Genomic DNA, 14,069 nt, shown 5'->3' with positions numbered 1-14,069 from the left:
TCTATCTGTAGATTTTAATCATTTCTAATTTTTCATTTATTTTGTCATTTTGTTCTTGTATTTTCTTCCAAAATTCTTCTAAGGTTTTTCCTGTGTTTTCTTTGGTCTGTCTCTCAATCCTTTGAAAATACCTAAAGATAATTTTTTTGAATTCCTTATCAGAGAGTTCCAATGCTGCTTCTTTCTCAGGGATGTGTTCTGGGTCTGTATCCTGCTTCCTTGTTTCTACCCCTTTATCCTGCTTCTTTGTGTGGACTGTGATGCTCTGTTGTCTCCGAGGCATTGTGGCGTTGTTGTATTTAGATCTCTGTTAACTGTTTGTGAAGAGCAGTTAAGGGTAATTCCGGCTCTTCTTGATGGTTTTTTATCGTTGGCCCATTGGTGGAGAAGGAGGTAGTGACTGTCACTCAGTAAGTAAAGTTGTAGGAGGTGTAGGTGTAGTTGTGTCTTATGGGTACTATTGTTGTCTCCCACTCAATTAGACCCAAATTACAATCGAATAACCTTCAAAAAACTTGTCAGTCTTGCAGGTCCCGAGTGTCCTTGAGGTTGCTGGAAAGCAGAATGTGTTCTTAAGCCCCAGAAATCTGCGAGCGCGCTGTCTCTTTAAAATCCAAAATAGTCAAGACGCTTTTTAAACCTACAAAATGGCAGCATCCTCCAGACTGGCAAAAGTCCACAGCTCAGCCCACCTTTCTCTTTATCTTCTCTGTTTGTTCCTCAGCCACCGTGCACAGTCCCCTGTGCAGTCCCTGGCTAGCAGGGTGATTTTTAAGTTAATTCTTAGGTCCTACCACCACTTGGGAATCTCCAAGCTGTCTGTGCCATCAGGATCGCTCAGGGTCGCTGCCAGACCGCAGCTCCGTATGTCTCCTTTTCTGGTATTTTCACGCAAATTCTTCTGCTAGTTAGGGTTTAGTCTACTTTTGTATCCTTCCCTTCAAGGCACAGGGGTCCAAGATTATCTTCTGTGTCTGTGTTAATTGGTTTCCCTTTTCTTTGTTGAAGAGGGTCTGTGCAGTCTTTCTGCCTAGTCTGCCATCTTGCCAGAACTCCGTGTCTGGCTTATTTCACTCTGCATAATGTTTTCCAGTTGTATCCATGTTGCAGTATATATCAGAATTTCATTATCTTTATGGCTGAATAATATTCCATTGTATATATATACACACATTCTTTTAATTAATTTATTCATCCATTGATGGAGATATGAGTTGTTACCACCTTTTGGCTATTGCGAATACTGCTACAAATACTGGCATACAATTATCTGTTTGATTTCTCTTTTCAATTCTTTCAGGTATATAAAACCAAAAAACAAACCTACTGCCAAGGAGTCAATTCTGGCTCATAGCAACCTGCACTGAGTTTCCAAAGCTGCAAATCTTTAGGGAAGTAGATTGCCCCTTCTTCCTCCCACAAAACAGCTGGTGGGTTTGAACTGCTGACCTTCTGGTTAGAGGCCAAATGCCTTACCCACTACACCACCAGAGCTCCTTTTGGGGTATATACTGTTAGAGAAATAAGCCAAAAATGGCTTCTGTGTATTGGCCCCAACTTGTTTATTTCCTCACAGCAGGCTTGAGCCTTTTTATCCAAAAAGCCCAAAGTTTTACACATCCAATTCTTTAAAAATAGTCCAATAAGCCCAAATGAAAAATAAAGATTTTGAGCCAAAAAATCTTCTCTATATACCCTTCACTTTTTTATCCCAGGCAACTACAACCAGTTACAGTTTTCAGAAAATGCCTGCCATTTTTTGCCCTACATGAGCTCTGAGACAGGCCAAACAGAAATAAGTGCCTTGCATCAGTCCTTCAGGCAGCACCCAGACAGATAATAACAGATAGACACAATAATTTTCAAATAAAGTCTGCTCTGCTCTCTCTGGAGCCAAAGTCCAGGGCCACTCTGAGAATGTAAGCCACCACAGCTTTAAGACAGGCACTCAACCAGGGAGGGAGTGGGGCCCAAGTATGTAGAGCACCAAAACTTTACTGTCATTTTTAAGTCGCCTCTTTCTTGATTCAGCATTCACTTAGTTGCTGTAAATCTCTGACTGGTATCCAGAGTTCTGACAATGTTGGTTCTACCAGTTTCTGCTTAATTTTTTGTGGTATATATATAAATACACACACACACACACACACATACACATATATCCAAAAAGAAAACAAAAAACTCACTTCCATCAAGTTGATTCCAACTCCAAGTGACCCCAACTGGGTTTCCAAGGCAGACTACCTCGTCTTTCTTCTACAAAGCGGCTGGTGAGTTCAAACCATTGACCTTTTGGTTAGTAGCCAAATGCCTTAACCACTGCACTACCAGAGCTCCTATATCTATCTATTTATTTAGATTTATAATACTACTAAAAGGCAAAACTTAGGCAAAGATATAGATAAAATGAGTATCTCCACAGACAACCCACCTGCATTATTTTTATTGTATTTGTTTATAAAATTCAAGTCATCCAATGCTTCATTAATTTTGTCTTGGAAAAGATAAATGAAATGTCGGTGCCAATAAGCATTGAGAAACAACGGCTCCAAGAATATAGCCTAGAAAAAGTACACATATATTCAATTAAAGTTGATTTGTTAAAGAAAGATATCTTAACATAAAGTTTTCAAACATTATTGATCCCAACGTAAGTGTATAGTAAGTTGCATAGTATAACACAATACTTCCCAGTCTGATAAACAAAATCTAGTCCTTTGAATTATATGAAAATGCCAGTAATTATACTTATTGACACAGTTCTACATGCTTTAATACAATTATTCATTATTCAAAGTTCTAGTACACATTAAATTCAAAGCAAGTAAACACATTGATATTACAATTAGATAAAACTTACTTCCTGCAGATCATTCATGGCACTTTTTAACTTGCCCAGTTTCCTATATATAGCTCCACGCCTACAATATGAAAATGCAGAAAATTTTTTCTTTTCATTTATTTCTTTAGTCAAAATCTCCACTTCAGATTCATAATATTTAATGACCTCTGGAGGAAGGTCAGAGCACAAGGAATTACTTAATTCTATTTTTGGAGGTTCTTTGACTGCAGACTCGTCTCTTTTAAGAGCTATTTTAATAATCTTCTTTTCTGTGGTTTTAGGCTGAATTTTATGCTTACTCCACATACTAATAGCCCATGTTTGAGCATCAATATTTTCTGGAATTCCTCCCTTACTTCGGGCAAATTCTTCAAAATCTAAACATGAAGGTAGGCTGGGACACCGAATTTGACGTTCATACAAGGGAACTTTGAGCAGATATTTCTTCTGTTCATGAAGCATCCCATGAGACAGTGATCTGGTTTTAAAAAGAGTGATATTTTAATAATAGAAATATAATTATATTTATAATCAATAAATCAACTCAACCACACACAAAATTACTATTTCTCTCATTACAGAAATAAAATTGCATGCTTCTTTTGTGCAACCCAAATTCTCCTTTTCATCGTATGAAGAAGCTCTGTAAAGTTAATGAAAGAAAAGAAGCTATTTTAAAAGATGTAGCCTCCCCAGAGTACTGATATAATAGGGTCACTGCTCCTTTCTGGTTTAATTTACAACCTCCCCTGTCTCCCTCCCCAACAAAAAGGAACATAATGAAGAATTGAAGAGATGAACTTTGATGTGAGAAAGGAAATGGCATCCAAGAGGTTGGAAAGGACGTGAAATTGAAAAAGCAGGATGAATGAAGGATTTGACTACACACACAGCAGGATACCAAATAAACATCTCAGACATCATCCTTTCTGTTCTTGTTGTTGTTGTTATGTGCCATCGAGCGGGCCCCAACTCATAGCGACCCTTCCCTGGGTTGCCGAGGCAGTATCATTATGGATTAGATTGCCCAGTCTTCCTTCCGAGAAGTGGCTGGTAGGTTTGAACCGCCAGCCTTCTGGTTAGCAGTCAAGTGCCTTAGGCACTATGTTACCAGAGCTCCTTTTTATTCTTAGGCCCTTCAATTATTAACACCAGTCGGCTCTGGTGGCATAGTGCCTAAAGCATTTCACTGCTAACCAGAAAGTTGGCGGTGCAAACCCACCAGCCACTCTGCACAAGGCAGACTGGGCAATCTACTTCCATAAGTAAAGATTTACTGCCTCAGAAACCCAAAGGGGATGGCTATAAGTCAGAATCAACTTGATGGCAGTGAATTTGGTTTTGGTTTGGTTCATTATACCTTCAACAGCTGCAATTCTAGCTTCCCCCACACACACCTCAAATTCTCCATTTACAACACAATTTTCATTCAGCAACATTTACTATAGGGCTGATACTATACTATAGCCATAAGAGATAGATGGAAAAACACATTCTATTGGGGAAAACATTAATCCTAATCATTTCATATATATTTCCTGAGTGTGTACTATAAGGCCTAGTAGAATAAAAGTGAGGAAAGTCCATCTTCTTCCCTTTCCTTACTTTCTTACACTCCACTCTCCGCTCCATACTTTAGTACAAGCCACATCATCTACTGTGCCTAGAGTGCATATCTTCTTAATCCCCCCCTTCTACTCCTGCTTTTTGTCTAACCCATTTTCCACATCGCAGCTAGCATACGTATGGTGGGGTTTAGGGGGAATTTTTTAATAAATATAAATCAGATCATGTCACTCCATCCAAGAAGTTCTGAAGTACATAGAATACAAACCAAAATTTTCACCATGGTTTACAAACTAAACATAATGAGACCTGCATATATTACTCATCCCACTCCCTTTACCCTCATTCCCTATTCTCTAGCCACATCTTCTGTGAGTGAGCCTTAAGGCCATTGGGCTTTCCAGTCTATCTGACTGGCTGGCCCCTTCTCATTTACATCTCTGATGAAACGTCACCTAAGAGAGGTCTTCTGTGCCAGATCTTTGTGTGTGTGTGTGCTTCTAGATTCACCTCTACTCTTCTTCATCTTGCTCTTTCTTCCAGAGACTAATCTAGTTGGACTACACCATTGGATCCCTTGCTTACTGTCTTCTTATTGAGATTGTCAATGAGAAGTCCCAGCAGAGGGGGAAGGAGAGTGAAGTCAACTTATTGACTCCTGTGGCTCCCTCTGAAAGGGCCACCTCAGACTGGCTATGATCCGTAACCAGATATCACTGTTTCTTTCAAAGCAACCCTCTGTATACAACTCTTTTCTTCCAGGTTCCTATAATTACTCTTTCTTTTCATCCTTTTAAACCTAGGAATAAATAGCTCTAATATTTCTAGCCCCAGAATATTACATTATCAGTTGTGGTTTCCCTACAACCTAAACACAAGTTTGCAAACTGACACTTTATCAAACTCTCCTAGAATTATCCTAAATTGAGAGGGCTGTTTCCTACTGGGACCTCGACAAAGTAATTAGTACATAAGTAGACTCAGAAAACACACACACTCACTCAAAAATTCCAGGGTAACATTCTTGCCAGGATGAAATAAGACACAAGTAACGTATGGCATGTAATGGTCTCAAAACTTCTCAAACTAGCACCAGGGGTAGGCAGGAAATGATATACAGGTAGAAGGCAAGGCAAGATCAAGTAGCTCTCTATCACTTAGCCACTCAAACCAAACCAAACTCACTGCCTTCGAGTCAATTCCTACTAAGAGTGCCCCCCCCTTTGGGGTTTCTGAGGTGGTAAATCGTTATGGAAGTAGATTGCCTCATCTTCCTTCCATAGAGTGGCTGGTGGGTTTGAACTGCCAACCTTCTGGTTAGCAGTCAAATGCCTTAGGCACTGCACCACCAGAGCTCCTTAATCTGATAAATATTATCTACAAAAAAATTATAAAAACTGACATCAGAGTCAATGGTGAAATACTAAATTATTTCACCTCAAGATCAAATATAAGGCAAGGATAGCAACTTTCACCACTACTAATCAACATTATACTACAATCTTAGCCATTATGTTAAGGCAAGAGAAAAATGTAATAAATATTGTTATTGTTGTTACTATGTGCCGTCGAGTCGGACCCAACTCACAGCGACCCCTCCTTGGGTTTCTGAGGCAGTATCACTACAGAAGTAGATTGCCCAACCTTCCTTCCGAGGAGTGGCTGGTAGGTTTGAACCGCCAGCCTTCTGGTTAGTAGTCAAGTGCCTTAGGCACTATGCTACCAGAGCTCCTTAATAAACATTGGAACAGAATAAACAAATAAATAAATAAAAAGTCCTTATTCACAGAAGATATGATTGTTTATATAGAAAATCCAAGGAATCTGCAGAAGAAACTATAGGTAAAATGTAAATTTTAAAGGTTAACATAAAAAACTCGACTGTATTCTTATATACCAGCAACAACAACAACAAAAAAAACCCACTTCCATCAAGTCAATTCTGACTCAAAGCATCCTCCACTGGGATTGCAAAGCTGTAAATCTTTACAGAAGCAGATTGTCTCATCTTCCTCCCACGGAGCAGCTGGTAAGTTTGAACTACTGACCTTCTGGTTAGCCGCCAAATCTCTTACCAACTATGCCACCAGAGTGCCTTAGCAACAAATAGTTGGAAAAAAAAAATTTTTAATTCTATTTACTGTGTTGTTGTTGTTGTTGTCAGGTACTGTAGAGTCAGTGCCATCTCACAGCAACCCTATGTACAACAGAAGGAAACACTGCCCAGTCTAGTGCCAACCTCACAATCCTTGCTATACCTGAGCCCATTGTTGCAGCCACTGTGTCAATTCATCTCATTGAGGGCCTTCCCCTTTCTAACTAACCCTCCACTTCTGTTCAGCTTAATATCCTTGTCAAGGGAATGGTCCCTTCTGAAAACATGACCAAAGTAAGTGAGACAAATCTGGCCATTCTCACTTCCAATGACCATTCCAGTTGCACTTCTTCCAAGAGAGATCTGTTTGTTCTTCTGGAAGTCCATGTATTCTTGCCCACAACCACAACTCAAAAGCATCAACTCTTCTTCAGTCATTCTTATTCATTGTCCAGATTTCACATGCATATGAGGCAATTGAAAATACGATGGCTTGAGTTAGGCACACCTTAATTTCCAAAGCCACCATGTCCATCACTTTGTCATACTGTGGTGGCTTGTGTGTTGCTGTGAGGCTGGAAGCTATGCCACTGGTATTTCAAATACCAACAACATCACTCATGGTGGACAAGTTTCAGTGGAGCGTCCAAACTAAGACAGACTCAGAAGAAGGAAGATGCCATCCACTTCTCAAAGAATTGGCCAGTGAAAACCTTAGCAGTGAAACACTGTCTGATATATTACTAGAAAATTTTATGAATAGCCCTGAAACACTGTCCAATATAGTGCCAGAAGATGAGCCCCTTCTGGCACTGGGCATCAGAAGATGATGCCCAGGTCGGAAGGCATTCAAAACATATCTGGGGAAGAGCTGCCTCATCAGAGTAGAGCTAACCTTAATGATGTGGATGGAATAAAGCCTTTGGGATGACCACCATGTGCAGATGTGCAGATGTGGCATGACTCAAAATGAGAAGAAACAGCTAGAAACATCTATTAATAATTGGAACATGGAATGTACAAACTATAAATCTAGGAAAATTGGGAGTTGTCAAAAATAAAATGGAACCCAGGATGATCAGTATCATAGCCATTAGTGAGCTGAAATGGGTTGGTTTTGGCCATTTTGATTCAGACAACCATATGATCTACTATGCCAGGTGTGGTAGTTAAGTTTGTGTGTCAACTTGACTGGGCTTGGTTGAGTGGCTAGGCAGCTGGATGAAACTGGTAACCAACTCCATGGTGGAATCTACTGTGAGCAGCTGAGTAGCTGCCTTAGGGTTGTGGTGTGCCTCCTGTATATAAGGAGAAGCCTTGGGGAATGGTCTCTAGCTTAGGGCATGCTTGAACCCTGAATGTAGCTGTGTCACTGTTCAGCAGCCTGCTATGCTCTGCCAACCTTGGGACTTTCAATGGATTTGAATTAATGCCCTGCCATGTGGTTTGGTAACATTGGGACTGTGCCTTTTTACTTGTCAACCTTGGGCTTGTCAGCCTCAGCAGCCAGCAGCTGTCTGAGTGAAGAAAAGCTTCTAGCTCCAGTGGGCCAGGAGCAGGAGGCAGAGCTGAAGCCCAAGGCTGAGGGGTTTTTACCCAGCCACTAGAGCCTGCACTTTGAACTTGGACTTAAAGCCTCCAAATGGTAAGAAAATAAACTCCTGTTGGTTCAAGCATCCCATTTGTGGTATATTCTTGTCAGAGTGGCACTAGGCAACCAAAACACCAGGAATGACAAATTGAAGAGGAATGGTATGGTATTCTTCATCAAATAGAAGGTTTCAAGATCCATCCTGAAGTACAATGCTGTCAGTGTAAGGATAATATCCATACACCTACAAGGAAGACCAGTTAATACTACTATTATTCAAATTTACACAGCAACCACCAAAGACAAAGATAAGGAGAGGGAAGATTTTTACCAACTTCTGCAGTCTGAAATTGACCAAACATGCAATCAAGATGTGTTCATCATCATTGGTGATTAGAACACAAAAGTTGGAAACAAAAAAGAATCACCAGTAGTTAGAAAGCATGGCCTTGGTAATATAAATAATGCTGAAGATCGCATGATAGACTTTTGCAAGACCAACAACTTACTCATTGCAAATACCTTTTTTCAACAACACAAACAGCAGCTATACATGTGGACTTCACTAGATGGAGTATACAGGAATCAGATCGACTATATCTGTGGAAAGAGGTGATGGAGAAGCTCAGTATCTTCAGCCAAAACAAGGCCAGGAGCTAATGTGGAACAGACCATCAGCTCCTCATATGTAAGTTCAAGTTGAAGCTTGAGACAATTAAAACAAGTCCATGAGTGCCAATATATGACCTTGATTATATTCTGCCTGAATTTAGAGACCATTTAAAGAATAGAGCTGATGTACTGAACACCAATGACTGAAAGCCAGAGGAATTGTGGGATGACATCAAGAACATTATCCATGAAGAAAGCAAAAGGTTATTAAAAAGATAGGAAAGGAAGAAAAGACCAAAATGGATGTCAGATGAGACTTTGAAACTTGCCCTTGAATGGAAAGGAGCTACACTACAGCAAATAGAAGAAATGACAAGATAAAAGAACTAAACAGTCAGTAAGTAGTCCATCTGCAAAAGCAAGACTGGGCAATCTACTTCCATAAAGATTTACTGCCTTGGAAACCCAACGGGGTCACTATGAGTCGGAATCAACTCAACAGCAGTGGTTTGGTTTTTGGTTTTGAAGCAGTCCATTACAGAAGTAATGTTTCATCTCTTATATACTTTATAAACATAGAAGTCACTTAGATCATGGTCAGAATGGTGTTGTGTGTATTAATAATGGGCCTCGCTATGATGGCCAAGATTCATGACTCCTTGAAACCAGCAAATGTATCAAAAATTCATAAGCAAATCTCTGGTTCTGATCTAAAATATGTGTCAATTTAGAAAAACCTACCTGAATTCTTCTAAAGATGAGCTAATAACAAACATTCCAGATATTCTGTTTTCTTCAGGGCAATGGTAAACGTAAGTAGTATACAGAGAAGAAACTCCAGTGATATAGTGCTTAAGGCATTCATCTGCTAGCCAAAAGGCTGGAGGTTTGAACCCACCTGCCTCTCCACAGGAGAAAGATGAAGTAGTCTACTCCCATATTACAGCCTAGGAAACCCTATGGGGCAGTTCTATTCTGTCTTACAATGTTGCTATGAGTCAGAATCAACTCAATGGCAGTGGGTTGAGTTTGGTAGTATACTCGTGACTTCAATGGCATTCTCCACTAGGGTTGACCTCTGTTCCACACTGTCACTCACACTTATAAAGGGTTATATTCTCCAGCCTTCTAAGGGGCAATAAGTCACCACAACAACCAGTGTATAAACATCAGTGTATCTGGTAAGTGTCACTTCCTAGTTTCTTCAACGACTTCTCAACAATCCATAATCACAAAAAGAGAAAGACCCTCAAAAACAGCATGAAATGACCCTAATAATGACTCCCTTAACAGTGACAGGCAAAAGCTGGATAGTTGAGGTGGGTCAGAAAAATAAGGTTCAGGTGTGTGGACTTAAGCCCCAGCCTGCCATTTATCATTTTCTGACCTTTTTTTTTTTCCTCATGTATAAAGAATAAACAAGGATAGTATCTGTCTCACCTTCCTCACAGAGATATTGTGAGGCTCAAGATTAAAATGGAATAGTATACATGAAATCACTTTAAAACTGTGAGCCCTACGCAATTGTAAGAATCAGCAAGTGTTTATAACAATAAAGTGAACAAAACATTTATGATTCTCTTATCACCAGTAAGGTCTTTACTTTTCAAAAGGGCTCAAGTTTAATGAATTCTATGTGATGTTAGAATATCAAAAGAAAGATAAAGCCCAGAGCTATTTCGGAAACTATTTGGAAATATTTGGAAACTATATTGCACAATACTTGAGTTATAACAAAGTTTTGAACTCTTAAACATAAACACACCTGAAAGTTCACTTGTTATTATTTTAGGTCCTCCCATATTTTTTGGACATGCTAGATATGATTACCTCCAAGTAAAGAAAAATAAATAAATAATATCTGTGTGTCGATCCCTGAAAAGGCCTCAAACCATACAAAAACAGTTTGTCTACCTAGTTTCGTTACTCAATTCAATAATTTAAAATTTGGAATCAATCAAATACTAGCAATCTATTTCAATTTTCAAATGGGTGGTATTTGTTGAGCTGGGATTGTTTTCCAGTGCTAAATCACCTCAAATCACCTGACAGATTTTTATTATTTCCCATTGAAAGGCTGCTTTGCCATCGAGTGGATTTGGTCTTACATCATGTCCTTAAATAAGCCCCATCTTAAAATTATAGTTTCAATCATTTGTATGTTTATATTATTAAATAACGTATATTTAAAAATAAGGAATTGTCCTTTAGCCATAAGTTCAGCATATTTTCAGTGTTGAATAAAATGATTACTTCCATGGGTGAAATTATACGATTAAAGCCAAAACTGTAATACATTTCTTAAAATATAATAATTATGGGTTAAATAAAACCTTTTAAGAATTCTTGGAGGTTTAGATAACTCTTCATATATGCTTGCCAGTTTGTCAAGGCTCAATTCTTTCTTCCAGCACATCTTCTTTTTCTTGGGATAAACAATGTAACTAATGCCAGCTTGTCTAGATGCTTCAATGAGAGAGAGAGACAGATGTCTTAAACTGCTTTTGTTCTGAATATTATCTAAAATGACATCTATATTTTCTTTCACGGTGGCGGGTTCCTCAGGCTTAATTTTCTCAGCCATCTGACGCTCCAACTCCTTTGCTTTCTGAAACCTCACCCCTTTTATATTGCTTTGTGTATCGTCATGGATAGCCAAGGGAGCTATGGTATCCTGCTTCCTCAAATCCACTGCAGATTTTGTTTTCTTATAAGGAAATAAGGAGAAAGAAAGATATAAAATCAATTTATTATTTTAAATAAAATCACTTACAAAATTACTATTAATGTATTTCCATTACTTTATTGAAAAATTTTTTAAATCATACAGTCTTAATTGTTGTTGTTATTTGCCCTCAAGTCAGACCCTTCCTGGGGTTTCCGAGGCAGTATCACTATAGAAGTAGATTGCCCAACCTCCCTTCAAAAAGTTAGCTTATAAAGTTAATGATGGTTAAAGTAAAGCACATTAATTTGGTTGGTCATATGACACATAGCGACCCCTCCTTGGGTTTCCGAGGTGCTATCTCCACAGAAGTATATTGCCAGTCTTCCATCCGAGGAGTGGCTGGTGGGTTTGAACCACCAGCCTTCTGGTTAGCAGTCAAATGCCTCAGGCACTATGCCACCAGAGCTCCCATGACATTTCATTAGGTATATATAAATAACACTATAAAGACTACATGCACTCAGATTTTCTACACTCTTAATTAGAAAAGAATGTTCTTTACATATCCAAATAAAGTGCATGCTCTGCTTTTAATACAAAAAAAAAAAAAAAAAACATAGTAGAATGTTGAAAAACTTTTCAAATGGGTTATCTTAAAAAACAATTTGTGAGTCTATTTTCAAAAGCACTTTAACTGTATCAAATTTCTATATAAGACTATTCAAATATTCTCTACAGTAACTTTCAATTCAACATATACATAAGCTTAAACCCACTGCTGTGGGTGGAGTCAGATCTGACTCATAGCGACCCCTTCTTGGGTTTCTGAGGAGGTACCACTACAGAAGTAGATTGCCCAACCTTCCTTCTGAGGAGTGGCTGATAGTTTGAACCACCAGCCTTCTGGTTAGCAGTCCAGTGCCTTAGGCACTACTCCACCAGAGCTCCCATATATAAGCTTAAATAATAGAATCCCAGCATCCCCCAGTGGCACATGGTCAAGCACTGGACTAGTAACCAAAAGATTGGTGGTTCAAATACACCCAGTGGCCCCTCAGAAATAAGGCTTCGAGATCTGCTTCCAAAAAGTCACAGCCTTGAAACTCCACAGAGTGCAGGTCTCCTCTGCACGTTTGAGGCTGCCCTGAGTCATAATCAATTCAATAGCAAATAACAACAATAACAAAAGTCAGATGTATTATTTTTGTTTGTCTAATCATTAGTCAACTTATTTTACTAATAATATAATAGATTAATAATTATAATAAATATAAATACATTAATACTTGAAACTCTAATAATGTTCATTGCTAATAAAAGAAAGGGATATTACTTCCAATCCTTTGAGATAGCATCTCCTGTTTTTTAAGCTATTATAAATAAACTAACTGCATTTCATTTTGCTAATAACTAGCAATTTGTTATAGAGATGTTTTACTCTATAGTGAATTTGAACCCAAATTTTGAACATAATAATTTTATACAAGCTAGCCCTGGTAACACAGAGGTTAAGTGCTCAGCTGCTAACCAAAAGGTCAGTGGTTCAAACCAACCAGCCACTCTGTAGGAGAAAGATGTGGCAGTCTGCTTCTGTAAAGATTAGAGCCTTGGAAACCTATAGGGTAATTCTACTCTGTCTTATAGGGTCACTATGAGTCAAAATCAAATCACCAGCAAGGGGTGCTATTTACTCTCAGATGTGCTTAAGTATAAGAGGAGGAGATATTGAGCCTCCGTAACTTACACTTGCCTCTATATCAAGAAACTATATATTGAAATGCATAATTAGAAGAGATTAAAAAAATATACACAAGGAGCTCTCGTGAAGTAGTAGATAAGGCACTTGACTGCTAACCAGAAGGTCAGAGGTTCAAACTCACCAGCTGCTCTGCAGAAGGAAGATGGGGCAATCTACTTTCGTAAAGATTTACTGCCTCAGAAACCCAATGGGGGTTGCAGAGAAACAACTCAATAGCAGTGAGTTTGTTGTTGCTTTTTGTTTGTTTGTTTATATAGCTATAGATAGATACAGATATAGATATATAGATATAGACACCTAGGAGCTCTGATGTTGTAGTGATAAGGCATTTGACTGCTAACTGGAAGGTCAGAGGTACAAACCTATCAGCTGTTCTGCAGAAGGAAGATGGGGTGATCTACTTCTGTAAAGATTTACAGCCTCGGAAACCCAATGCGGGTCACTATGAGTCGGAAATGACTGGATGGCAGTGAGTTTGGAGTTTTTGGATATACATTTACATATATCTTTATATATCAATACTATATATACCATATATATAGTTGTTAGTTGCAGTCAAGTCATTTCCAACTCATGGTGACCTCATGTGTGCAGAGTAAACAACAATCTTTCAAAAGCAGTTTGCCTGTCTTCCAAGGTGCTTCTGGATGGGTTTGAACCATCAACCTTTTGGCTAGCAGTCAAATGCTTAACCCAGGGACAAATACACAGAATACAGAATACAGAATATAGAATATGTGTGTGTTGTATATATATTACATATATGTTGTTGCTGTTGTTATGTGCCATTGAGTCGGACCCGACTCATAGCGACCCCTCCTTGGGTTTCTGAGGCAGTATCGTTACGGAAGTAGATTGCCCCATCTTCCTTCCGAGGAGTGGCTGGTGGGTTTGAACCGCCAGCCTTCTGGTTAGCAGTCAAGTGCCTTGGGCACT

At 38.9% G+C, this 14,069-nt stretch overlaps 1 protein-coding gene across 1 annotated transcript in view; it reads right to left on the bottom strand.

Moving 5' to 3' along the window:
• The window catches only part of TTC6 (tetratricopeptide repeat domain 6), a 285,618-nt gene that overhangs the window by 114,859 nt on the left and 156,690 nt on the right, over positions 1 to 14,069 (bottom strand). Inside the window, exons 9-11 of the mRNA XM_007938570.2 lie at positions 11,040 to 11,413; positions 2,861 to 3,320; positions 2,432 to 2,561 (exon numbers count right to left, since the gene is read on the bottom strand). Of these exons, the coding sequence (XP_007936761.2) occupies positions 2,432 to 2,561; positions 2,861 to 3,320; positions 11,040 to 11,413 (964 nt within the window). The remainder of the gene's footprint in view (positions 1 to 2,431; positions 2,562 to 2,860; positions 3,321 to 11,039; positions 11,414 to 14,069) is intronic.

This window comes from Orycteropus afer, unplaced genomic scaffold, assembly GCF_000298275.1.
Source record: "Orycteropus afer afer isolate SDZICR_OR568_19922 unplaced genomic scaffold, OryAfe1.0 scaffold00051, whole genome shotgun sequence".
NCBI classification, from domain to species: Eukaryota; Metazoa; Chordata; class Mammalia; order Tubulidentata; family Orycteropodidae; genus Orycteropus; species Orycteropus afer.
Note: the sequence above shows the minus strand (reverse complement) of the source record. Positions and strands in the feature narration are given on the sequence as shown.